We start from the raw sequence: 27,391 nt of genomic DNA on the forward strand, positions 1-27,391 counted from the left end.
GCTAGCAGCTTCATTTGTAACAGCCACGTTAAATGTGAAAGCCCAGGACAGACCACTCCAGTATGACTCCATATGTACTAGTAATTGTTACACAGCTCAAACTTTCATATTTAGAACAGTCAGATGAATTGGAATTCTCTGAAAGAAGCTGTATGAGCTGTAAGAATGGTGCAGCCTTTGCTCCGAAATCTAGCATGGAGAGTGACATACAGCAAATCTATCACACTGCAGAAAAATTACAACAATTATTTCACCAGAACCTCACTACCTGTCATTCACTTTCACCACACCCTGGCAGTCAACAGAAACTTACTTATTCTGCAGGATTCACTTATTAAGGACACAAACCCTGGATTGCGACACCACAACTCATCAACAAGCAGCAGGAGCAGGCTGATTACAAAGAAGAGCCTATCTGTTTACACACAATTACCTTGGCCATAGCAACGTTTGGAAGTGCTCATGAGAGTCAGACAGGGTTCTCAAATATTACACAGATTATCCAGTGATATGCCAAATGGATACAGCTCAGAACAATTTCTACTGCCAAATTTAAATGCACAACCCTTCCTGCTATATGCACCATGCGCAGAACTATCCCATCTCATTTTAGATCCTTGTATGGCACCAGTCACCATGCTGATCACACAGCGCCATTCTGAGCTGGCACCAGTCACTAAACACAGTTCCAACAGGATCTGAAACACGTTTAACAGATTTATAGCACAATGTATTTAACATGATAAAATATCCTTTTGCTGATGGAAAGAAATCAATCCGGAAAAAAGTTAAAGAGTACTTATTTCTAAACACGAGAGCATATTTATGCCACCAAAATAAACCACTCATACCTACTTGAAAGACCTAGCACATATGCAAGTGGAAGAGTGCGTTTCGCAATGCTGGACTACCAAATCACATCTGAGCTCAATAAGGAATTGCTGCGATGGTAACGCTTTACAAACGAGTGTATGAAATACAACTTGGAGAACCACTAGGCTGTGCTGTGTGAAACCGCGCTCATTCAGTCGCTGTGTTACTTATTTGGTAGTGAAAAAGAAAAAAGAAAAAAAGCTTAGTTTGAGTGCCTCAGACCGAAATCATTTATTTCCACTTGTGTTAAATTAAAAATATAAATAAACTAAGGGCTTAGTGTATTCTGCCACACACAAATCTGAACGGTTTGTGTGAGAACTTACTACACATGTCACTGTGCTCAAAATAACAGAAGAGGCCCATTTTACCACCTGCAAAGCAGGAAAATTACTCAAGGTTTATTCAGGCTGCATTCTAACGAGTGAAGTATTCTTCATGTCCCTCTATGAGGACGAGCTTTTCTGGGTATGCAGAGTCACCATCGTGTAGTGCATTGTATAGGAGAGTGCCACTGGGAGAAGTCAGTATGTTATTTGAAGTCAGAACTGTCTTATTACCAAGTTTCTTTTGGCACTGGGAAATGCAAGATGTTCTCACCCTTTTTTCTTAAATGCCTGTGTCAGCCTGGACAGCTTGCCTGTGAGAACTGGCTACAGGTTGTGTGTTATTTGGCATTCCATAAACTGCTGAACTTTCAGTATTCAGAGCCGATTGTGTGCATTAGGAAGTTCAATGCCTATTTTGAGACATCTGCATCTCGTTAACAGAACCCTTGCTGTTCTAGTTTTTCAAGAGCATGCAATCCAGAAGAGTTAAATGGGTCGGTCACTCCGGCATTTGACTGTTAGACTGCAAGGGAAGATGGAAGACTATTACGTAAGCTATTTTGGGAGACACTGACAATGACAGCATATCTGCATTCAGAAGCCCCCCCACTGACAGGTAACTAATCCTTTAGCATGAAAGTTAACAGAATTCACCTTCTATTTAAAGGGAAGAAAATATATTCAAATTCATAGTTTCTATGTGAAGAGCTTCTATGCAAGGTAACTGCTAAAGTTGCTCCTATTTAGATTCCCCCAAAGTATTTCGATCAGGTCATTCTGATTAGCACAAAGATCATATTTAAGGGGATTCTATCTAAAACAATTCAGAGATTGAGCCTGAGGTTCTAGGGGACTGTAATTCTGGTTTTAAACATGGTCACCTTATGTACAAAACCTCAGAACCATAAACTCGTAGGACTAGAAGGGACCTTGAGAGGGCATCTAGTCCTGTCCCCTGCACTCATGGCAGGACTAAGCATTATCTAGACCAGTGGTCCCCAACCTTTCTGTGGGAATAGCATATTGCCGTGGTGGGTGCCGGACACCCTGCCGCTGAAATGCCGCCGATGAGCGCGGCCGCCTTAGAACCGGACGCCGAAATGCCAAGCGTCACCGCCGAAACGGCAACGCTTCTCGGTGGCATTTTGGCGGGCGGTTCTAAGGCGGCCATGCTCATTGGCAGCATTTCGGCGGCAGGGTGTCCTGTGGGTGCACAAAAATGCCCCAGCGGGCGCCATGGCACCCACGGGCACTGCATAGGGTATGACTGATCTAGACCATCCCTGACAGATGTTTGTCTAACCTGCTCTTAAAAATCTCCAGTGATGGAAATTCCACCACCTCCCTGGGCAATTTTTTATTCCAGTGCTTACTCGGGTCTCTCACATGAAACCAAAGCGAAGACCAGACTTGCTGGAAAAAAAACAGAATCAAGATAATTACTCTTCCAGGGCCCCAAAACCAAGGAATGTAGCAGTCATGGGGAGATGAAATGGACAATTTGGAGCAGGTCAAAACATGGACTTTGGAGTAAGAATCTATCTGTCCTCGTAGGTATCCCTGGAAGTGGAGTGAAGCAGCCCCATGGGATGAACTCCCCTCCCAAACGTTCCTATGACAATAGCAACACGAAGTGCCAGGGCACGGCAACTTCCATTTTCTGTCCATCACCTCACATTAAAACAGTCTCCGAGTACTTATGATTCCAAGAACAGAAATACCATAAAAGCCACTGCAGAACTCAAATGCAATACATCTGGTCTTCAAACAAATCCATTCATTAGTTGACATTTCTTTCCACAGAGGTTTTCACTAGAATCCCTTTTTTTTAAAAATAAAAAATTCCTTTAGTGAAACCCATTTTAAATGTTTGTTTTTGCATGTTTAGGGGCTCTTCTTTTGAAACACGTGTTCAACATCATTCCTGGTATAATGGCATTGGCTGGAGTGGAGTTTTAGTAAATTAATTTGGCTCATTAAATTTAAATCCAATGGTCCATATTAAAACTCTGATTAAAACTAGTTATTACACCTCCAACACAGAGCACATATGAATGATAGTATAAAATCTGTCCAGTGGAAAATGCATTTCAAATCAAATCTCAATGCTAAAAAGCCAAAACCAACCCATGACCTGATTTATAGACCCGACTTCTTATTAACTTACATTACAAATTGACTGAATACTGCTTTGCTGGTCCATGTGGAGTTTATGTGCTGCTAATGAATCTGACCACAAAATACAAATATTGCCCTGGTGTGGGACACAAAGAAGGGTTAGAGAGAAGCAGCCCTACCTGGGTTGAACCTGCAGACAAAATATCTTGCCTACATGTGCCTGCTGTATATAATAGAAATATAGAACATTTAAAAAAAAAGTGTGCCCATTTTAAAAGTACCGGAGAGCCTTTCACTGGGAAAACTGACACAAACTGCAGTCTCATTGGCCTTGTCCACACTAGAAATGAGTATTCATAGTTCAACTATCAGCAATGGTTCCACTGCATCGGTGGTAGCAGCAGTGTATTAGTGTAGACAGAAATGCAGGTGTTTTCACCACTGTATCATGAAAGCCTGCTTAGAGAGGGCCGTTGCTGGAAATACTGGGACTTGTTTAGCTGATAGAGACGTACCACAAGCAACACACTTTGGCACTGATCAAAAAAACAAGCAGAAACTGAACAGCCGTTTGGTTAAGTACACAGAAACCCACCAGACAGGAGTACTCAAAGGCACGTGCATCAGGTTCTTTAGTGAAGGAGAAATGCAAATGGACTATAATCCTTACTATAGCATGAAGAATTATGCTTATCTACAGGTGAACAGTGCAGAACAGAGGTCAAATCTGATCCAAGACACAAATTTCAAATCTCACTATTAGTGTGGCTAAGAACCAGTGATGAGCTGCCAAAATCTTAACAACCGGTTCCCTATAAAAAGTTCTGATTTAAGGGGTGTGCCCCAGTATGTATTTTTGGCACCAACAGGGTTACCATACGTCCGTATTTTCCCGGACGGCGATTTAAGAACCAAAAAGCCTGACCGATCCGGGAAAACACAGATGTGTGGTAACCCTGCCGAAAGTTCTTTTTTAAAAAGATGGGCCTGAGCTAGAAATGAGCTCCGTTGCACATGTGTGGGGCCCCGCCACGCCCTGGGGGTGTGCTAGGGGGACCAGATGTCCTGATTTTATTAGGGACAGTCCCGATTTTGGAGTCTTTTTCTTATATAGGCTCCTATTACCTCCCACCCCGTCCTGATTTTTCACACTTGCTGTCTGGTCACCCTAGGGTGTGCACATGTGTGGGTCCCAGCTGCTCCCTGCCCCCCTCATTGAAGCAGGTGTGCAGGGTTACTGCCCTGGGAACTGCAGGGCACCAGTGAACGTGGGGCCAGCTGCAGACAGGGGTCTGGGGCAGGGCTAGCTGGAGGCAGGGCTGGCTGCGGGCAGGGCAGGGGGTGCGGGGCTGGCTGGAGGTAGGGGGGTGCGGGGCTGGCTGGAGGTAGGGGCTGGCTGCAGGCAGGGCAGGGGGTGCGGCAGAGGCTGGCTGCGGGCGGGAGTGGCTGGAGACAGGCTGGCTGTGGGCAGGGCAGGGCAGGGGGTGCGTGTGGCAGGGGTTGGCTGGAGGCAGGGCAGGGGGTGTGGCAGGGGCTGGCTGCAGGCAGGGGATGCGGGGGTGGCTGGAGGCAGGGCAGGGGGTGCGGCAGGGGGTGCAGGGGTGGCTGCAGGCAAGGCAGGGGGTGCACCAGGGGCTGGCTGCAGGCAGGGCAGGGGGTGCGGGGGTGGCTGCAGGCAGGGCAGGGGGTGCGGGGGTGGCTGGAGATAGGGGCTGGCTGCAGGCAGGGTGGTGGGTGCTCATGGGGAGAGCAGCAGGATGCAGCCCAGGCCCAGCAGAGCAGCCGGGGACCCCCCAGGCAGCAGCGGGAGCCCCAGGGCCAGGGGAGCAGCAGCAGCACCAGGGCTCGTGCCCAGGGCGAGGCGGCAGCCCACATGGCTCCCGCAGCGCAGCGCCCCCGGTGGCCGGAGGAGGAATTACATCACTTCCCGGCCAGAGCCCATCAAAGGCTCAGCGCCCCCTGCAGGGAAGCAGGTTAACAACTGGTTCTAAAACTGCTTCAAAATGTAACAACCGGTTGGTGCGAACCGGCTCCAGCTCACCACTGCTCAGAACCATTCCATATTAGCTGCCTGCCATTAAATATGCTAAATTAATTGTTTTCGACCTGTGGTTCGTGGACCTGTGGGGGTCCACAGACTGTAAGATTTCCAAAGGGGTCCACACCTCCATTTGAAATTTTTTAGGGGCCTGCAAATCAAAAAAGGTTGAAAACCACCGTGCTAAATAATGAAAAACCATTCATTTATATTTGGTTTGAATTTAAATGCAGAATTTAAACTCATAAGCTCTAGAGATGTAAATATCACTTAAAAATACAATTGCAATAGTTTAAATGGGTATCAGTTAACCGTTTAATATTTTACATCCCTAGTTGGTACCCCATCAGAACTCCCTCCTGTGCACTGTCATGGCGACGGGAGGTGGGGTGGGGGGAAGGGAAGGGAGAGACTATCGTGTGATCCGGGAGGGTTATGGTACCAGGGAGAACCTGTCATGGTGACACCAGCCTCCCTGTGCATATTTTTGTGCATATTTTTGTGCAAGGCACTTTAATTGACTAATTCTTTTTTTTCTTGCTTTTGAGCACATTGTCTCATACTGTGAGAATTCTTTTCACATTTTTTAAAAAGAAAACTGGAAAATTAGGAATTCTGTCATGTGTAACCAAAGGGTCACCTCACATGTTATCAGCAACATTTGAACCCTAGGCCTTCAGATCTCTAACCGATACATGACTCTGTGAGATCATAGAATCATAGAATATCAGGGTTGGAAGGGACCTCAGGAGGTCATCTAGTCCAACCCCCTGCTCAAAGCAGGACCGATCCCCAATTAAATCATCCCAGCCAGGGCTTTGTCAAGCCTGACCTTAAAAACTTCTAAGGAAGGAGATTCCACCACCTCCCTAGGTAACGCATTCCAGTGTTTCACCACCCTCCTAGTGAAAAAGTTTTTCCTAATATCCAACCTAAATCTCCCCCACTGCAACTTGAGACCATTACTCCTTGTTCTGTCATCTGCTACCACTGAGAACAGTCTAGAGCCATCCTCTCTGGAACCCCCTTTCAGGTAGTTGAAAGCAGCTATCAAATCCCCCCTCACTCTTCTCTTCCGCAGACTAAACAATCCCAGTTCCCTCAGCCTCTCCTCGTAAGTCATGTGTTCCAGTCCCCTAATCATTTTTGTTGCCCTCCGCTGGACTCTTTCCAATTTTTCCACATCCTTCTTGTAGTGTGGGGCCCAAAACTGGACACAGTACTCCAGATGAGGCCTCACCAATGTCGAATAGAGGGGAACGATCACGTCCCTCGATCTGCTGGCATAATAAATTCATAATACAGAACAGACAGTAAGAATGTGAATGGTAACTGACAAACTAACCTTTTTACGCTCAATTTAGAATTATCTATCGCATGAAACTGAAGGAAAGAGACATATATCTGAGACCAAAGGTCAATCCTCCCCATTAACCCCAAACCCAATAAAACCCAGCAAGGGTTAGTTAATGATTTGAGCAACAGCAACTCCAGGGGTCTAATACTGGCTTTATTCAATCCTATCTAGGTTCGTATACTTTGTTCATCAGCTGATCACCTTTGAGACTCATCTGTCAAACACATTCACACTGACTTCCACTGTGTCCTTGGCTAAATCACAACCAGAGTTGGCTGAAATTGGAAAGTTTGGGGGTTTTTGATTGTTTTCATCCAAATTCAGAACAAAAACAAATTTACTAAAATTTTCTGACAAACCAGAGATGCCCAAAACGTTCATTTCAGAAACACTGAAATGCTGTGCTCCTGAAACGAAATGTGAACCTGACATCCTGGAAGCTGTGAAACTGACAAGAACATGAATTTCAATAAGTTGTTCCACTGCAGGGAGCCTGCCAGCCACAGAGACATGGCTTCATGAGTGAAATTGACAACCTTCCAGCAGGCCGAGCCCAGCAGCTCTGCCTCCTCACCAACCCCCCAGCTCTAGGAGCCAGAAAGGCACTGCGAGTCCCCCAGAGCTAAGGTTGCCCTGGGACTTTGTCTCTCTGTGCACAAGAAATAGGTCGAGGCAGTGTGCTTGCTGATCTGCTTTTCCACACCCTGGAGCTAAGGGAAGGCGAGGAGGCAGAGCGTTAGGGCACACTGCTGTTTCAATGGAAGTTTAGCTAAATATGTAGCAGGTACAGTGAAACATTTCACTCACCAAAGCGACATTTTCTGATGAAACTAAGTTTTGTTGGAAAATTTTCACCAGCTATAGTCACCACCTCTCAGCTTCTGCTTCCAATATGTAAAACGGGATCTTCGGCATTTACACTCATAACAGTGCTGCAGAGATTGTGGTTTGTAAAGCTCATTGAAGGTGATGCCAAGAAGTAGAGGTGTAACTCTAACTTACCTGTTATTGTTCCGACAGTTCCGGCAATTGATGCACTCCGAGGGGTCGGTCTGAGGCACTGCTGTGTACATTCCACCACCCTGGAGGAAGAAGGGGAAAGAAACAACCCAAAATGAATGGCAACACAGGCATACAAGATGTAGTCTATGATAAATGGGCACAATGTACGTTAACCCCCAGGACTTCTCATTTAATTTTGAATCTTAATCACCTTATCAATCTTCAGATCTGTGTTTTGTAATGTGGCATGGGAATACTGAGCTTCTATTATACAAAGTCTAGTTGAGTTTTCTGCCAGCATTTGTGTCAGAGAAAAGTAAATAACTGTAGCTTAGACAAGTATGTAGTAATTTCCCTGGCTTATTTTCAGTCTAATATGTCCAGGTTTAATTTAATAAACACACTGTAAATATGTTTATTTTTAACGCTGATGACAGACATGAAAGCAAATTCCTATTCATTAGAGAACTGTGCCCCGTTTGGGGTGACAGGGTGTTAAATATTCAGGGCTGATGTCACAACATAAACCCATCCCACTTTCCTGTAATTACTCCGATTAGATCAGTTTACTTCACTAAACAGACTTTTGAAACATTTTATATTTTTACAGATGGGGTAATTCCTTCGCCAGCAATGACTCTGGGGTGCGAGGGATTTTGTGTTGTTGGTTTTGGCTGAACAGGCCCATTGCAAGCAAGTAAAATGGCCAGATTAACACATACCTCATTGTTAAATACTAGGCGGACACTGATGTGAGTCATTTGAAAATGGTACTGTGCTGTTGTGTTACAATTCTGCATTTTCTTAAGGGGCGCGAGTTTGGGAAAACTAATTCAACCTCTGAGTTTGAGTTAAGTTGGATAACTGCTTCTTCTCCAGTATTTCTTATTTTCGTATGCCTCTGCACCGGGTCTGGTCCTACATTTTGCAGACCTGCGGGACCACTCACACCATGTCTCTCCCCCAGGCCTCTTTTCTTCATTTTCCCAAACACTGGAGCATTAAGAGGGATGCCAGTAAGAATGGGGATATAAAGTTCCTTTGCTCTGTATTGTGATTATGTAAGTCTCACTTGTTCTGTGCAGCAGTGGTCAGCTGCGGACATCCTTGTCTCAACAACCTTCCACAGCATTCCAAATGGGGAAATGAAAAGAAAGGAAGGTATTTACAAGGGACAGTCCTCTAGAAACAGTACGTCCTGTGGAGCTCTCATGGGCCTGCTCCACACAGAACAGCGCAGGGATCTGAAGATCAGCCCCACATACGTGCACCTGGAACACAGGGTCCTATGTGGTTGTACACCATGTACATAAGCTTAGGGCAAGCCTTGCTCTGTGATTTCTACCTGGAAGAAGGGACCCCAAAATATTAGCCACAGAGTTCATAAGAAAGCCTGTCTGTATAGTATCTACAGTCCATGCAGCATCCAGATATCTGGAGAACCACATCTGTGTGCTTATCTAAACCAAAATACCAAAGCTTTTGAGGATCCCCATTGCTAATGTTGGTTAGATAACTTTACAACATAAGAAATCTTTAGGCCATGGTTGTTCTTTTAGGTAAAGGAAAAACTGCACCTTTGGTACTTAAACCGTGGCGCAAAAAGGAGACCATGTGATGAGATGAATAGTCCACGTTCCAACCTGGAGTTATCTGAAGTGGCAACTACTGTGTAAGTGGCAATTTGCTGTTGAATAAAATGAAGTACTTGTGTTCAATTACTAAAGAAAACAATCGTTCCATTTTTTCCCCTTTGGAAACAGCATTCATTACATAGACTTTTTGAACTTTTCCTGGGCAATGTTCACAGTTTTGAGTAGAACCAGTGATAAAAGTGGAGTAAGTCTGAAAGTAACCCACCTGTTTCCACAGACAATAATGAAATCATTATTCTCTCTTGGAAATGGAACACGTTTCAGAAAATTAAATATTTTTCCACAGCACACAAAGGCTGGATCACAGATTAAGACCAGTTTTTGTTACTTCAAGAAATTAGTCTCAAAAGGTGCAAATAAGGGACTCAGTAAGGCAGACTTATTTATTATGTTGTTGTATTTCAAGACCGGAGGGACTTTTTCTTTTATGAGACCCCAGCTATGTGCATGCTGTGGTAAACTTAATAGCACAGCTTACAAATCACAGATCTGAAACAGGTGTGTGTGTGTGTTTGTGGGGAACAGTCAATTTGTGAAGCTGAAAACTCAGGAACCATCATTAAATCTGATAGAAAGACTGAGAAATACCATATATACAGTACAGTATCTCAATCCAGCATGGCACGAGTCTCAAAATGCTCAGACTAAAAACAAGGGTAAGAGGAGACTCCCCAGACTAAATACAGTTACTGGTGCCTCTAATCCTAATCTCCACAGGAAAGGCCTGAAGATGAAAATATGAGAAACACCACGCCCAGCTACTTCCACTGGAACAAAGATAGGGTAACTGGTAGCTGTTAGCTCCAGCACAAAGACTTTAGTATTTCCACAACTGACTTGACTTGCTGGAGCTTCCTTTCACACCGTGAATAAAATTCCAAAGTCAAGATCAGGACCTTTACATCATATGTGAGTCAACGCACTCTTACATTCACTAAATGATGGGGATGTTCATAATCCATGTGTGTCCTGGATAGAGAGTTGGTGTGCCCTGGGTAAAGGCCAGTCCCTCCATTCAAGCCACCATTCATGATCCCATTAACTCCATTGGGAACCTTGTGATGGAGGTGTGGACAGCCATTACTGAGACTACCATTGCTGATGAAGTTTCCATGTAGGCTGCCATTGACGTGGCTTGCGCCTGGTAAAGTAGCGTATTCGACCATTTGCCCATTGATATCTGCACCTTGGTAGAGGTAACCAGGAGGGTCATACTCTGCAAAGAGAGACCCACAGGGAAAAAATTAGAACACTTTGTTAGCATAATTTTGCTAAGTATTCAATGTATGATTAAAGAGTATTTTATTTTTCATCATACTTCTAAAACCAAAGTCAGATGAGTGTTTCAGAGATGCAGAAGTGACTCATCTAACCCTTTTCAGGGTTTTTATAGAAGCCATAAATTGTAACATCTAAGTGCTTAATATGCAAATGTTTTCCATCTCTACAATAGCTATGTCCACACACTAATCCTCTTGGTCTGGAAAGAATTTAGCAGAAGATGTTGCTCTGTAAAAATAGGATTTTAAAACAGGATCATGATCAACTCTATGGCAGAGACAATTTAACTTATTTTGGTCCTGCTCAGTTTCAAAGGAAGTTTTGCATAATTTGGGTTTGCTGGTGGGGAGTATGGATCATATTTAAAGCACCACAGACGGTGCAGATAAAGCTAATTAAAGTACCAGAAACAGAGGGAGCTATTTAAAATGTCACATAAGACTCAGCTTGTTCAGAGTATTTGCTGGGAATAGAAGCTGATAGCTTTTGTACGGTGCTATAAACTAAGTATTCAATAGTACTTCACAGTGTGTTTCTAGTCAGAAACTGGCAGGTTTCTGCTTATTAACAGCTGCTCCACAGCCTGTCGCCAGTACTACAATGAGCCTCAAAAAAAGTGCCACAAGATCTTTCCCTTTATCTGGAAAAATGAGAGCGAAGCAAAAAGAATGTTGGCTTTATACGGCTATTTAGAAAACCACTTACGCACATGCTTAAGTCTAAGCATGGGAGTACTGCCATTGAAGTCAAAGGGACTATTAATATGCTTCAAGTTAGGCACATGTCTAAACATGTTGCCAGATCAGGGCCTCAATAACTTATCCAAAGAATGAAGTGCAGCAGAACACTGCAGCAATCTATACATGGCTCAATCCTCTAATGGGACTCAATGCAGAGAAACAGACACATTACTACTTTCACGAATTCCTTCATCACGTCATGTTCCTTAGTAACACGTAAGTGAAGAGTTTCTATGACTAACCAAATACCAGTTTGATCATAACAGAGAGTATGCATTTGGAGCATTTAATATAAAGCTCCATATTTATTATCTAACTTTCATTACCATCATATTTTTTCATATTAAACTTGGACTGGGAGGAGAGGAAACCAAGAATAACTTACTCTGCATGGCATTTTGCTGGCGATTCTTCCACAGACACATGGCAATGAAAACTATCAGAATAAGGACCATCACTCCAAGGACACAGCCCACAATCAGATATAGCATGTCGCTGCTCCGAACAGGGCCATTTGATGGGCCAGCATTGCCTCCACCCCCACGATCAGGAGAATTAGGTGGTGTACTCAGGTCCTTCACTGGATATTCCGATGCTCCAGGTGTGCGTTTCACTGGTTGAAATACAGGAGACACACATGGTCTTGTGAACCCAACTTGGAATGAGAAGTCTGCAGAAATGTTATTCTACATGTGTTTATTTATCTGTTATTCAACTATACAGTTATGAAGTGGAAATATCTACCATTGAATTTAGTATCCCAATGATTTGTAGACAGAAATTTTCAGCTCAAGATTTTTACATTAGCTGATGAGGTCAACTAACATTGGATGATAACTGTTTGTCTTAAAACATGCCTATTATCTACCTACTCATAACCCATGTATCTAAGCCATGTTATACTTCAACAAGCAATTGAATGTAAATATTGCTAGAGACGGCACTAGCTTCCAACCAGAAAAAATACAAATCTTTCCACTTCTGAGGTCAGGAAAAACCACAATATGCATTTCTGTCAACTAACCATTGCCAGATGCCTTACTTCTATCTGATGTGAACCCTGCTAACCTTTACTGTTTTCAAAACTGCATTCTTCAGGAAATTAACAACCAGGTAGAAATCTTACAAAATTCAAGACGACGTCAATAGGACACCTGCACTACCATGAAAGGCACCATTTCAGCAATTATATATTTGCTGGCTGCTAAGTAAATACATACTGAATTGTAGCCACTCTGTGCTCCCCAAAAACAATGTAAAGAATTATTGGTAATTAATTTTGCAGGACTAAATTTTTCCATCAGTGAATGTTACAACCAAGATTTTAAATGGGGGTTTGTACTGAACATTTTAAATATTGTATTTATAGCATTAGAATTTGTTTTGCTAAAGGTTAGCTCATGCTTAGGGAATCTAATAGAGAACAGTAAGACCAAGTTAGCTTTTGAGTGTTAACTACCTCTTTGAACCGAAATGACCAAACAAGCCCCATTCAGTGTCTAGAGTCTCGTCAACATTCACCAAAAAGAAGGGGCCCAAAAGGCTGCTTGTGTGGGTGACCCCTTCCAGAGCCAAGCCAAGAAGGATCAAGGCTATAACATGGGGGCAGAGGCAATGCTTGCTCTCATTTGGGGTTATTGCTTACAGCCCCAGATTGCCTTGATTTGGTCCTAAAAGAGGTCATAAGAACACAAGAACGGCCATACTGGGTCAGACCAAAGGTCCAGCTAGCCCAGTATCCCGTCTTCCCTCAGTGGCCAATGCCAAATGCCCCAAAGGGAACGAATAGAACAGATAATCATCAAGTGATCCATCCCGTCGCCCATTCCCAGCTTCTGGCAAACAGAGGCTAGGGATACTTCAGAGCATGGTTCTGCAATCTCTTAAAGGAAATGTCAATATGAATATTTGACAGCAGGTTGTCCCCCCTGGTATAGTCTTAAAATCTTGAGGAATTACAGAGCTGTTGATAACTAAGCCAGACTCGGGGTAGGATATATTCCACCAGATGTAGGTGGTCTGAGAGATTGCAGCTCCCAGCCCTGCCCTGTAAGGTAATAGGTATTGCACGGTAAGTTTGACATGCATGCTTGTAGACTCTTCTCAGAAGTAGTGCATTTGAAGCCGTATTTTACTTCTAGTGTCAGCATATTCCCTCTGCAACATAACTTGGTTTTAAAGATTAATTTGCTTAAGAAACCAAAGTGACTGTGATCATTAATTTCTTTTGCAAATAATTACTTTGACATTTTCAGAGAACAGTATTCCTATCTTCTTGCCAGAGGCAGGTAGAATTGATGTGAGTGGCAGCCAACTTATTCATCATGAATTAAGAATCTGAACAAGTCCTGAAGAGACAGTGTAGGCAGAAGTACATTATCTCCAGTAACCAACTAAGCTACAGCAAGATGGTGTCCGGCTAAGGAAAGACCACCAATGTCGGATGAACTGGGACTGTCAATACATCCAATAGGTCTACACATCTTTGCAAACTGTCTTTCCTGGAGACAAACACGTTGGTCTCTCCAGTCAGAAAACCTCAGCAATAGTAAATAAAAACAATCCTCCAAACAAAATTATAGCAGATGGCATCAATTTTTAAAAATAATTAAATGAGAGGGTCAGCGAGTAATTTTCTTCTCAGGCTTTACATTTGACATTACCTCTCAGACAAGCAAAAGTGTCCCCACTCACCTTTTGTCTCGCACATCATGACGTTGCTGTACTCACTTTCACCTCCCTCATTATAGCACTGCATTTTAATATCGTAAGAGGTTTCTGGCTGCAGGTGGCTTATCAAGTGCCACTGCTTTGTACCTAGAAAGAAAAATGAAATGAGATTTGTTTTGTTTGATATGAGACAGATGCGAGAGTGTGCGTGGGAGAGAAAATGTCTGAGTCATGGAAGAAAATATAGCGTCATGCCCTTTTCACTAGGCAAAAGTACAATGCTGGGGTGTCACAGGCTTGCTTGATGAGCACAGAAAGCATTATCTTTAAAAGATTATATCTTGTACTTTTAAACAGAGCAGGTGGAAAATCTTCAGGCAACGTTTTTCTGTTGGAAATGTTAGAATCCTTTGGTTTTGTTCTGCTTCTGAATGAAATAAATTTAAAAATCATGGCATTTCCTATGAAATGGAAATTCTGGTTGACACACAAGTCTAATTTTAAAGACAAACTAATCTTGATTTCTTACACTTGGAATTACTCTTTCCATCCTGAAAGATTCTTAAGCACTTTGCAAGCTACCTACATATACACAGGAATCTCTTCATCCATCATTCACATGCATGCCTTTAGGGTGGAATGTGCCAGCTGTTTAACAACATACAATGTTCAGGGCAAGTAGTGAGGCAGACTACTGTATCAAACTGAAACAGGAGAAATTTAGGTAGACAGAATGTAATTATTCTCACATTAGAATTTGGCCAGAGTGCTGTGATAATACCCTGACTCTTTCAAGAGTACCATGGGATCTTCAGTAACCATAAATGCAAGGTCCCAGTTAAAATTCAAGTCACCCAATATTTTCACAGGAAGGAGTCATCTAAAGTCGATGTTATGACCTCTCCTATCTCAGTTAGTAGAAGCCACAAATAATTTAACTTATACCTTGTGAAACATACTAGGGAACACTCTCAGATAACAGGCCTGTCTTTCTCACTCTCCCAGTCTCTTGGGGCATGGACTCCAATCCAAGCAAGCTTTCCTAATAGAATGATTTTGTTAACTCTGGCTGCTAGCCAACCTTTCATTTAGACACCCTCCTGAAGTACAGAGCACTTCAGTATAAATCACTCTCCGTTTTTATTTTCAGGGACTTGTGACAAATTTTAATAAACAGGGACCCTTTTTTGAGAGTTTAATTAACTGTTTGAGCACTTCTAATCCCTCTTGGAAAATACCACCTTGAACTGTTTCCACTGTTTCTTAGAAACTGTCATACCACCTACTGATTTAAGTATTAATTAAAAAAATAAAGCCCACTTAGCTGGAAGGGCTGTGCCATCAAGATTCCATTCTAACTCAACAGAATTAAAGCTGCAGTCCAATTCCCACTGAGTGTCACTAAAAATACCCTATAAAGGAGGGTGGTTTTCACTCTGCTACATGAGGAAGGCTCTTTTAAACTGCTTTCTTTCAGTGCTCCAAGTGGTGAACTACTATGAAACACAACTCTCATTTCACACACACTAAAATGAATAGATACCCCAAATAATAACTTGTATTTAAATATTGGTTGATGCTGGAGTTGGCTTATTCCTAATGCACATTTTTCCAAAGCTTTTTACTTCTGTCTCCTCTCTCCCTCCACCCCCAAACATTCCTTTCAGTAATTACTGTACCAGGTTTTAGGTTTCTGCTTCAAACCATTAGAGGAACTGGAATCTGTACAGACACTTTAACTGTGCTCTCCCTGCACCATTAGGAAGGGAAAACATTTAAAACAAGACATCAGACTACATTTAGGGTTAACATTCAATCTCCAAGATCGAAGCAACAGGGAAAAATTCAGCCCATATAAGCAGGAAAGGGCAGGTTTAATTTTGCTTTTGCTGAAAGGTACAAATACTGGAGAGCAAACACACAAACATTTTTATAAAATTGCTTGTGGCGACTTTTATAGAGGAAAAACCTTCTGTAAGCTTTTGACTCTGTCTCAGAAGACAAGACTTAGCAGGAAATGTTCATGAAAGCTTAAGGCAACTCGTTAACTAACACAACCATCACAACAGCTTTTCCACACTAGTAAAAGAGTCTTTGCAAGATAAAATCTGCTGTCAAAACACTGATTTAAGAGTAACAGAGGGAAGACTGTGATTAGGCCAGTGTAGCCACGTGTACAGGTTAACCAAAAGGCCTGGCACCTCAGTTAAGGATCACAAGTTTCTCTATACTTCAGTGTAAAAAAGAATCCAGTCCCATTTGAATTGAAAATAGCTTTCACTATTTTACAGAAACGTGGTAAGAAAGCTTTCATGTTTCAAGTTGCCACCATGTGAATTTCAATTGCAGGCTCTGGGACAGCTGCTAGTGGTTTCAGACTGCCACAAACATTTCAGTATGCATAAACCTGAAAATCAGGAATAAGCAAATTTCACAGCACAGTGGAAGCACACTTAAACAACTGCCCTGTGCGCAACATTCATAAACACACAAGTTCTGTGTCACAGAAGGCTAAAATATGTTTACAGACAAAGATACTGACTGCATCAGCTTTGAAGCGACCCTCTGAGCACAAACACTAGATATTTAACAGTCCTACAGTCTGAAAAAGCGTACATCACACCTTACAGTATTGTGCAGGCTTTAGTCAAAGAAGGAAGAATTTGCAAAACAAGGGCCCGATCCTGCCACAACTGAAGTCAATTGCAAAAAAACCCATTACCTTCAATGGGGCAAGATGAGGCCGCTACATTTATTTACAAAAAGAAAAGGAGTACTTGTGGCACCTTAGAGACTAACCAATTTATTTGAGCATGAGCTTTCGTGAGCTACAGCTCACTTCATCGGATGCATTTTTTTTTTTGTTTTGTTTTTTTACCCACTGGATGCATCCGATGAAGTGAGCTGTAGCTCACGAAAGCTTATGCTCAAATCAATTTCTTAGTCTCTAAGGTGCCACAAGTCCTCCTGTTCTTTTTGCGAATACAGACTAACATGGCTGTTACTCTGAAACCTGCATTTATTTAGGCCAGATGATTGAGAGGGTGTTAAAAAATGTAAAATGTGACTACTTCTTCCATGAAAATGATGATCTAAAAGTTCCCAGCAAAAGAACCCACTGGCTTACAATATCTGTTATCAATGTGTTCGAAAAGCAAAGCGGGAATTACGCTAAACTGTCAAATTAGCTAACATTTACTGAATGTGGCAATATCTTGGGCTCAGAGAAGCTCCCCTATAAACAAAGAGTAAAAAATTAAGCACCTACTAACAAGTAACTGGAGAGGGCTTCCCAATTTGCAACAGCAAATGGTTGTTACTTACTGTAGCTGGAGGTTCTTTGAGATGCATGGTCCCTATCTGTATTCCACACATGGGTATGCAAGGGTGCCATGCACCAGAGTCCAGAATTTCTTTTGAAGCAGTGTCTGTTGATCCAAACATGCGCAGTAACTCTCCTCGTGCTCCTAACCAAGCATGTAAAAGGCACTGCGGGACAACACCTCTCCAGTTCCTCCTCTTACTGCACTCCAACTGGATCCAAAGCAGAGGGGATGGAGGGCAGGTAGTGGAACACAGATAGGGACCACACATCTCAAAGAACCTCCAATTACAGTACGCAAGCTCCATTTCTTCTCTGAGTGATGGTCCCGACGTGTATTCCACACACGTCCAAGCAGTGTTGACTGGAGGAAGGTGCAAGGAAACTGGTAGCAGAGATGTTTGTAGTATTGCCGTTCCTACGGCGGCATCTGCCTTTGCTGCTTGAGTTAGAGCACAGTGTGATGCGAAAGTATGGCTGGAACTCCAAGCTACCACTCTGCAGATGTGCTGCAGCGGACTGCCCAATAAGGATGCTGTGCAGGCAGGTTGTGCTCTATGGAGCGAGCTGTGATATGCCCAGGAGAGGGAAGCTTTGCTATTTTGTAGCAGTCTAAGATGCTTCCCGAAACCCATTTAGAAATCCTTTGTGAGGATATGGCTTGTCCCCATGACCTTTCTGCCAAAAAGACAAAAGAGAGTCTCAGATTTTCTAACAGGTTTGGTTTTCAGCACGTGGAATGCCAGGGTGCGCCTGATGTCAACGGAGTGAAATCTCTTCCCCCTGGAAGAAGCGTAGGATTTCGGGCAGGAAACAGATAAACATCGTTTATATCGTTTGACTGATGTGCAACTCGGACACAACCTTGGGGAGGAATTTGGGATGTTACCAAAGGGAAACCTTCTCCATGTGCAATACTGTATAAGGAGGGTCTGCCATCATGGCTCCCAGCTTACTGAACCTTCTTGTCGAAGTAATGGCTACGAAGATGGCTTCATGGACAGATAAGTCATGGCACCAGAGGTTAGAAGGGTGGGCCTGTGAATGTTGAAAGGATATGGTTAAGGTATCATTGAGGCGTAGGTTTAATGTCTGGTGAGAAGGTCCTGATCAAGACCTCCATAAATCAAACTGTGGTCAGGTGTGTGAAGACAGACCATCCTTGCACCAGGGGGAGGAAGGCATTAACTGCTGGTAGGTGTACTCGCAGTGAACTGAGGGCTTTAAGAAGAGAAGACAATCTAGGATAACTGGAATGCCTACAGTATCAAGTGAATGCTGGTGGTGATGTGCCCAGGCCAAAAATCGCTGCCATTTAGCCAGGTATCAGAGCCTAGTAGAATCCTTCCTGCTCTGGGTCAGTATTTCCTGAACAGGGAAGTCTTGGATAGTATTTTGGCCCTCCCTTGGGAATCCCAAAGAATGGAGCTACGAGTCCTTTCACATGACCAGTCCTGTGGCCAAAGATCAGGATGCTATACCTGCGGCATTTACCGCAGCCTGGGAAGCCACCTTTCCTACCAACCTCCCCTTGCCCAGAGAAGACTGGGACTGGGCTTGGTGTTCCATGGGGACTTTATCTTTAAATTCTGTGAGCCTGGTATAGGTGTTAAAATCATATTTGGCTAACAAAGCTTGGTAATTAGCTATACAAAATTGGAGGCCTGCAGAGGAGAAAACCTTCCTACCCAGGAGGTTCAATCTCTTTGACCCTTTATCTGCCGAAATAGATTTTTTGTTAGCGTGGCTGAACTCTCTCTGTAGCTGTCTGTACCACCAATGAATTAGACGCAGGATGGGAAAACATGAAATCACCACCCTTTGGCTGGCACAAAACATCTTTTGGCTCTTTTTGGCATAGGGGCACAAATTACTGGTGTGTGCTAGACTGCTCTGGCCAGTTCTAATATGGCTTCATTGATTGGAAGGGCCACCCTGGTTGGTTCCTGTGGTTGCAAAAATGTCCAGGAGCCAATGTTAAGGATCCCTGGACCTCGTCTAGCAGGATTTGGAGATCATTAGTGATCCTTTGCCACAACTCCTGATGTTGCTGATGGTCATCTGGCAGAGAGGGCAATGAAGGGGTGCTGGCCTCCTCCAGGGATAATGAGGAGGCCCCCCATCGGAAGCATTTCTGGTTCTTCCTCCTCATACACTGAGGGGACCGGCTGATGGGAGGCAGAGAAGCGGAATGACTCCTGAGAGGTGTCTAGGGCGCCTGCCATAGCGGTCCCTAAATGCATTGGCCCCTATGGGAATCGATATTGGGGTCCCTTGAGGGGGAGGGGTCATAACTGGAGGGATGATAATGCCTCAGCTGCGTCAGGTCTCCCGTACCCTCACAGAGATACTGGTGCAGCTATATCCTCTGACTCCTCTGATTTCAAGCATGGTTCTGTTGGTAGCAGTGGTACCAGAGGTGCTCCTGCCCGATGGATGGAGATGGGACCTCTCCTGAGACAATGGTAACAGCTCCTCCTCCAGGGTAAGGATATCTGTCAGGCGGGCAGGGCCCGAAAGGAGCGGAGATTGTGGGCAGGGGAGGAAGATATCCTCCAGAGTTAAAAGTCTCCGTACGGCCCAGAGTCCAAGGAGTTCCAATACAAGACACCTGAAGGACCCATTTAATCTGATGCAGCCAGATGGTCTTTGGATAGACAAGGCGGTAGCAACGATGAATCTGGACTTGAACTCACAGACGGGACTGGCGAGTGATTATCTTTCCACCCCCGCTACTGCTGTCACTGCCAGATCACTCTTTTTCTGCACCTTACTCTCCAACCTGCGGGTTGAGCTGGTTCCGTTGGTTCCATATGCAACACTTCTCCCGACCTGGACCAGTTCGGGGAGGAAACACATTTTTTCTGGACAGTCTGCTGCAGGGATCTATCCTTATGCCCACGCGAGTGTCTCTTACCCTCACGGGGAGCCCTGTGTGACGAGTCCTTGGGCTTCGATGTTAAGGGCTCTGCTCCGAGGGTCATGTTTGGAGGGCCTTTGCTGGTTGGTGGAGGCCAATGTATAGCGGGGGCTCCTGGGCCCAGGTCGGAGTGGGGCCTCATAACCTCTTCCAGCAAGAACATTTTCAGTCAGAGCTTATGGGGCTCTCTAGGTCTGGGTAGGAAGGATTTACAGATACTGCACTTCGCAGAAACGTGCATCATCCAGGCAGTGCAGGCACCAGTGATACTCGTCGCTGATGGAGAAGGAGCGAGGGCAGAAGATGCAGTTCTTGAATCCACGGACCTTGCACCTAGTCCCGTAACCAGGGCGGGGTGGCAGGGGAGTATTCTATTCTATACGAAACACTAAATAGAATTTCTAAGCTAAGAGATAAACTATTTATAACTAAATTTTTACAGGTTCTGCAACAGCAAAGGAGGACATGATTCTGACTCAGGCCATGCAGTGGTAAAAAGGAACTGGAGAGGCATTGACCTGCATTGCCGATTATACCCTCGGTCGGGAGCACAAAGAGAGTTACTGGGCACATGCAGGCCAACGGGCACTGCTTTGAAGAAATTCCAGACTTGGGTGCAAGGTGTGCATACGCACCCACATGTGAAATACACATCGGGACCATCATTCGAAGAAGAACTGCGGGTTTATTTATTTTAGAAAACTTGTACCAGTGAAACTAAGTCTAAAATCCATTTAATTACACCAGTGAAAACCCCTAATTGTTAGATGCATGTAAACTGGTTTAAAATCTCATTTTTGCCAGTTTATTTTATTTTAGTAAATTAGTGGATTAAGATAAACTGGTTTAAACGCATCTGCATTTAGGGCTTGCAATGATGCAGCCGGAACAATTTAAAAGTGGAATTTAAATTTACTAAGTTTGAACTATGGATGGAAGAAACAAAGTTCATGCGGGGGCAGAATTTGGAGCTAAAAAGTTAAGATCTCTACTGCTGGTGAATATATTATTTAGAAAAAAGAAAAGGAGGACTTGTGGCACCTTAGAGACTAACAAATTTATTTGAGCATAAGCTTTCGTGAGCTACCGCTCACTTCATTGGATGCATCCAATGAAGTGAGCTGTAGCTCACGAAAGCTTATGCTCAAATAAATTTGTTCGTCTCTAAGGTGCCACAAGTCCTCCTTTTCTTTTTGCGAATACAGACTAACATGGCTGCTACTCTGAAACCTGATATTATTTAGACTGAATTCGTTTCAGTAAAGTAGTTCAGATTTGTGTAAACACAGCCATTATAGTTACATAACGGTCTTCCCCAACAAATATCTGGCATACTGCCTCTGATAATGCATACGCCACATCATACCTTCCACAATCTCTCTCTTGTAATCACTATCATTGTCACTGTCAGTTGGCCGGTAATAGATATAAAATCCTTGGATGGGGGTATTATTGTTGCTTGAAGTAATATACTGGAAAAGAGAATACAAATAGTACATTAAAGGATAAATCCATTTAAAATTAAAATATTTGATTACGTTTCAAGTCATGACAGAAATAAATTTACTTCATTCAGGAAGAGACCAGAAGTATTTTCAAGAAAGAGTGGTCTTAAATAAGACAGAAGTAGAAGAAACCACTGTAGTTCAGATGATGTAACAGTTTCCATTCTAATCCCGTGCGGTCAGTCACCAGTTGCTGTGTGAAACTTCCATTTTGGCTGAGAATTTTTGCATGCTGGTCTCTGCACAAAGGCGAAGTTCTTAGTGTTTTTGACCTAGCGGTTCACAAGGAGAATGAAAAATACACACCCTTCCCACTGAAGAACACCCTCGCGCCGCCTCTTCCTGCCCAGGCTCCTCCCCTTCCCCCCAGCGCCTCCTGCCCACCGCTGAACAGCCAATCCTTGGCATGCTGGATGCGCTGGGGGGTAGGAGCTGATTGGCAGGGACCGCCAGTGGGCAGGAGGCACTGGGTGATCAGTGGGGGCTGCCAGTGGTGCTGAGCACCCTCTGTTTTTTTTTTTCCCCTGTGAGTGCTCCAGCCCCAGAGCACCCATGGAGTTGGCACCTATGCTTAAGAAAATTATATATGATTTGACAGAGCAATAAGCCTTTCAAAATCAAACGGAGGGGTACAGATTTTTTTAATCAGGTTTCATGGTGAGAACTGAAGGATCTACTTTGCATGTATATGGAGCTAAATTAACGGCACTGTGAAAAATCTAGTCAAACATACTGCGGTGAATGCAGACATGGGACTGGGGAAAGCCCGCTGAAGGGCTGAGGCCGGCTCCTGCAGTTCTGAAGAGCCCAGAAGGGGTCCACAGCAGGGAGCTCTGGACACCTTCCTAGTCCCATTTTGAAAAAGGGATATTACTCTCATTTGAAGATTTTATTTTAAGTCGAAGATATACTGGACCATTATGACCAAAAAAAGAAAAAAAAGAAAAACAATTACAAGAATTGTATAATTTCAGACACAGTATGTAGTCATGCAGCTGAAGGCTGCTGTAAGGCACAGGGGGCAGAGTTAAGGTTGTCTATGCAACTTTAACTTGGGTTAAATTGACTGGCTTGGGCTACACTTAAAACTGGTATCAGCATAACTACGTCAATCAGAGGTGTGAAAAAACCCACGTCCAACCAGCATGGCTATGGTGACAAAAACCCCAGTGCAGATGCCGCTATGGCAATAAAAGAGTGCTTCTGTCGACATAGCTAATGCTGTTCCTATACCAGCAGAAAAACTCCTTCTATCGTGTAGGTTGCATCTACACTAGGAAGCTATGCTGGCACTGACCCTGTAGTGCAGACACAGTTGGTATTTCCTAACCTCTGAGTTCAAACTTACTCTTATGTAGTCCTAAGACATTTTAGACTAAGTTTCTTCAGTTTATTACTGATATTTTCCTCTTTCAAGGTTGAATTGTTCAGGCAAATTGCAGAACTGGGAATTCTGTGGCGTTTAGAAATTACCCTCATGGTGCACCACGATTGCATACATCAGTGTGCAAAAGCAAAAAACTAATGATACAGTGGATTTCAATACGGACTTCAAAGTATTTGCTTATGAAAGACAGAGTTACAGGGGAAAGGAGGGGAATGTTTTTGCAATATGGAATTTTTATTGGATACGCTTCCTCTTCAGATGTAGCTGATTGAAAATTCTCAACAGAGAATATGATTTTGAGGCTTGGTTAAGACTTTTTAGCGTGTGAATAATACAACAGTGGATTCTTTTCAAGGATTCATCTAAACTAAAACAGGATTTATTATCAAATAACACTTCTGAGCTGTTTGGAGGAGTTAAAGTTGCTGTTATTCAACATCCACTACAAGACAGTACCAGAAGTACAGCAACAATTCAGGTTTCTAGATTTTAAATATTACAATACAGGAAAAGAATTAGTAGATTGATATGGTTCATGGGATATCAACCATGAATCTCTTAAGAATACCATGAATCTCTTAAGAATACCACTCACTACTGAGGAAAACAACTACATTGCTAGCTTGAGTGTGTTGTTCTTGATCCTTCACTTTTAAAAGATTTCTAACTGCCAAATCAGTAAGAATTAGTCTACAGAAGGGGAAGAGAGCAGAAAAGTGTACTCACAGTCCATTTTAACATGATCTGAGTGTCGCTGACTGCCTCAGTGTAGGCAATGTGAGGTCCTGTGATCGGACGGTTGGAAAAACGGTTGGTAAAGCCAGCGACTTGATATGGTCGAGATGGTGAGCTTCGTGGACTATCCCCGTAATTGTTAACAGCAATCACACGGAATTTGTATGTTGCTCCTTTCAAAGGCAAAAGATAAAATTAGGGATTAAGATAAAAATACCCAAGCACTAGAAAAAGGGCTCAAATAATTAAAAAAAAAAATCTGAGATAAGACACTGTCATAGTGGAATTAGTTCTGAATTGATTTCTTGAGATTCAAAAAGAAAATCACTTGCAATGAATGATGTCTCTCTAGTGGTTTTAGATGCTTAACTGTGACAGAACCTGCTCATACAGTGGTGAAAAGCTAGTCAAATAATTGGGCTGGAAAGAAATTTTCATCCATGGGAAAGGCAAGGAAATGCTATTTTTCCCCTCCTAGAGCAAGGATGTCCAATTAAGATTATGGGATTGTATCCCACAAGACCAGCTGCATGCATTTCTAGAGGTCATGGACAATGGTCCTCCTTTGACTATTTCTGAAGTTCCCCTGAACTTCTGTCTCAAAGTAATTGGCTGATGTTAGTATATTTGTTCTCTTGTTTCCCAGCCCAATAATACTAACCAATGAAAAACAAATGGAATGGCTGCAGAGAAGCACATAGCAATCGTAATCTAGATTTGGTATTTACCAGAAATGACAATTAAGCAGGGAGAGGTTGAAAGAAAACGTGCACAAAACTAACAAACATCAATAAAAATTGAACTTGGGAGGGCAGGGGGGACTGTTTCATTCTTAGACAGCTAAAAGCCAACTTCAATGAAAGAAACAAATTCCTAACCTGAGACAAACTACAGATAAAATGGGCCTTTTTAATCATGTTTAGTATTCTTAATGAATCTGTAATTATTTTATCTTCTGAAGTGCATGACCAGAAATAAATACTTCTCCTCACAAGAAAGTGGTCATCTAAAAGAAAAAGGATTTAGAACTAAAACTCCTAAGGGCAGTGAAAGAGTTTTAATACCTGGCTCTAAGTTGCGAACTTCCACTGACAGTTTAGAAGGAGAGATGCTATCGGCTGCAATTAGCCAGTCGCTGTTTCGGCTCATGCGCTTGTACTCTACTTTAAAGGCAGTGATGGGGGAGCCGCCATTTGCACGTGGGATCCATGTGACATAGACAGAGGTCTCTGAAGCAGTTGAGATAGCAGGGCGATCTGGAGCCTCTGGAACTGAAATGGGAAATTGAGGAAGATGTACATAGGAGTTAGTCGAGAAACATGGAACTCCATTCTCTACAGAGCACACCTATGATTAGTTTAATCTATTAAGTTAGACCAAATGTTTCAAACATGGAGATTCTTAAATCCTCCTCCCGCAGGTACTCCAGTATATAAAATGAGAGGTACTTTTAGAAGTTTTCCTTTTATCCTTCAGAGTTGGGAAGAGCCCTAGTACTAAAAAGTCTTAAACTGTGTATGAAAACTTAGTTGTGGATGTGAACATTGCGCTGCATCAGACCAATGCAACTAAATTATGGGAGCGCAAAAGTGTTCTTAAACAACAAGCAACACACTACCAGAAAATAGTGGAGCTACATACTTTACTCAACAGAACTGAAAGAGACATGCTAATACACTAAACTCTACCTCTTCCTTGGCACAATACACAAAGGGAGCACGTACAACAGCTGCAGGTTGGTTTGGTGAGAACAAAAAATTCGAACTGAAATTCCCAGAACCATGAAAAAAACGGATCCGTCACTACTACTAAGCACTGAATCGCTTAAGCATAATTTAGAAGAAACAAGAGCAAACCAAGCATGTAACAAATGATATCAATACTTACTGAACTCACTTGAAGTTACAGACAGCAGTGGGAACAGAGGAAATGGAAAGAGGTGGTGTTAGCAATCTGGTTATAAGAAGTCTCATCAGTCAGAATGGTTAAGTCTTCACTGCACTGGTTTATACACATTGTTAAACCACAAATGCCATAGAGGGAGGAAGGTATTTAATAAGGAACAGAAAGGCAATAGGTTATCTGGCACTAACTGGATTTTAAATTCTTAAACTCATTTTCAGTCTATTTGGGTAACATTTTCAAAAGCGCTGATGGGAATTAGAAGGCTAAATCCCATTTACAAAATTGACATATGCACTTAGGAGCTTTAGTCACTTTTGAAAATTGGACATGGATGCCTTTGAAAATTTTACCTTTTTTGCTCATGTTATTTACCCTCACTTTGACAATGATCTCTGCAATCAAGACTTCGTGTAGCTCAGGAAGACTGACACATATTTCGCCGTAAGATATTTAAAGGGACACTTTCAACTTAAAAAATCACACCTGTTTGAAAATGAATTACTCATTGTTACAATATCCAATTTGACGATCAGTGATAAACTACAGAAAAGACACTGACTTTGTGCATCTGATAGCACTTTGCATATTGTCACCTTCAGTTTCCTCTGTATAATTTGTTTCTCCTGTTCTTGCGGGTCTTTCACAAAGTCAGAGAGGAGAGAACACCACAAACATAAGAAAAAGTCCTTGTAAATTATCAAAATTGGCAGTGAGATTAGGGGTCAAGTGTGGCAAACTACTTAACTCATTATTAGAAACTGACTACATTTCAAGGTAAGTGTCCCTTTAAATATCAAATTCACTGGATGAGAAATCTATTTGATGACAACTACACTCTAATGCAAGATACGCACTGCATTTTGAGGATTCATAAATAATTATTGCAAGTCACAACAAATGACTGGATGAATCAAAGTGGCTACTTAATACATTGCCTCACTGACTGGGATGAACTAACTTTTTAATTAACACTCTTAAAAGCACGAACAATCTGATCCTTTTCTCTAAAAATGCATGCAAGCATAGAAAATCTACTAGTTTGAAGTCACTTATATCTGAGCCTTGCTAACAGATCATTCACAAGAGAAAGAGACCTGTAACAGAAAGACAGACCTAAGGAATAAACGGAATAAAAATGGACACACGACATAGAAATAGAAATAATTATAAGCACTTTAGAAATTAGCTTAAATGCATCTCATCTCATACGCGAATCGGAGACAATCCATTCACCTACCTCCACTGTGTCGAGACAGGTCTGGAAGGATCACCCCGAAGTTATTTGTCCCTTCCTGAATGATAGGATGTTTAGGAATGCCAAGTGGGGGAAATGGGGCCTGAGTGTTTTTTGAAGATGATGTTTTTTCTAAAAAAAGTTTGAGATATGATAAATAAACTCAGTGACTGAGAAGACATTGCCGGAAAAAGATCTGTTCACTGCATCCTTACAGTACATCCCCTCCCACTGCTTTTACACAAGATAGCAACTTTAACTATGGCGCAGTTGGCACTAAACCTGGCTCCAATTCCCAGCCAGGCTTGCTGTGCACTAGG

General features: G+C 42.8%; 1 protein-coding gene across 5 annotated transcripts in view; it reads right to left on the reverse strand.

Annotated features, from left to right (window-relative positions):
- The window catches only part of CDON (cell adhesion associated, oncogene regulated), a 93,369-nt gene that overhangs the window by 7,451 nt on the left and 58,527 nt on the right, over window positions 1–27,391 (reverse strand). For all 5 annotated transcript variants that reach the window (XM_043533922.1, XM_037882215.2, XM_043533923.1 and 2 more), the window contains 8 exons: window positions 27,075–27,203; window positions 24,997–25,203; window positions 23,924–24,105; window positions 21,672–21,777; window positions 14,088–14,210; window positions 11,779–12,006; window positions 10,302–10,588; window positions 7,718–7,797 (listed from right to left, as the gene is read on the reverse strand). In XM_043533922.1, the coding sequence (XP_043389857.1) occupies window positions 7,718–7,797; window positions 10,302–10,588; window positions 11,779–12,006; window positions 14,088–14,210; window positions 21,672–21,777; window positions 23,924–24,105; window positions 24,997–25,203; window positions 27,075–27,203 (1,342 nt within the window). The remainder of the gene's footprint in view (window positions 1–7,717; window positions 7,798–10,301; window positions 10,589–11,778; window positions 12,007–14,087; window positions 14,211–21,671; window positions 21,778–23,923; window positions 24,106–24,996; window positions 25,204–27,074; window positions 27,204–27,391) is intronic.

Source organism: Chelonia mydas, chromosome 22 (genome assembly GCF_015237465.2).
Source record: "Chelonia mydas isolate rCheMyd1 chromosome 22, rCheMyd1.pri.v2, whole genome shotgun sequence".
In the NCBI taxonomy this organism is placed as follows: domain Eukaryota; kingdom Metazoa; phylum Chordata; order Testudines; family Cheloniidae; genus Chelonia; species Chelonia mydas.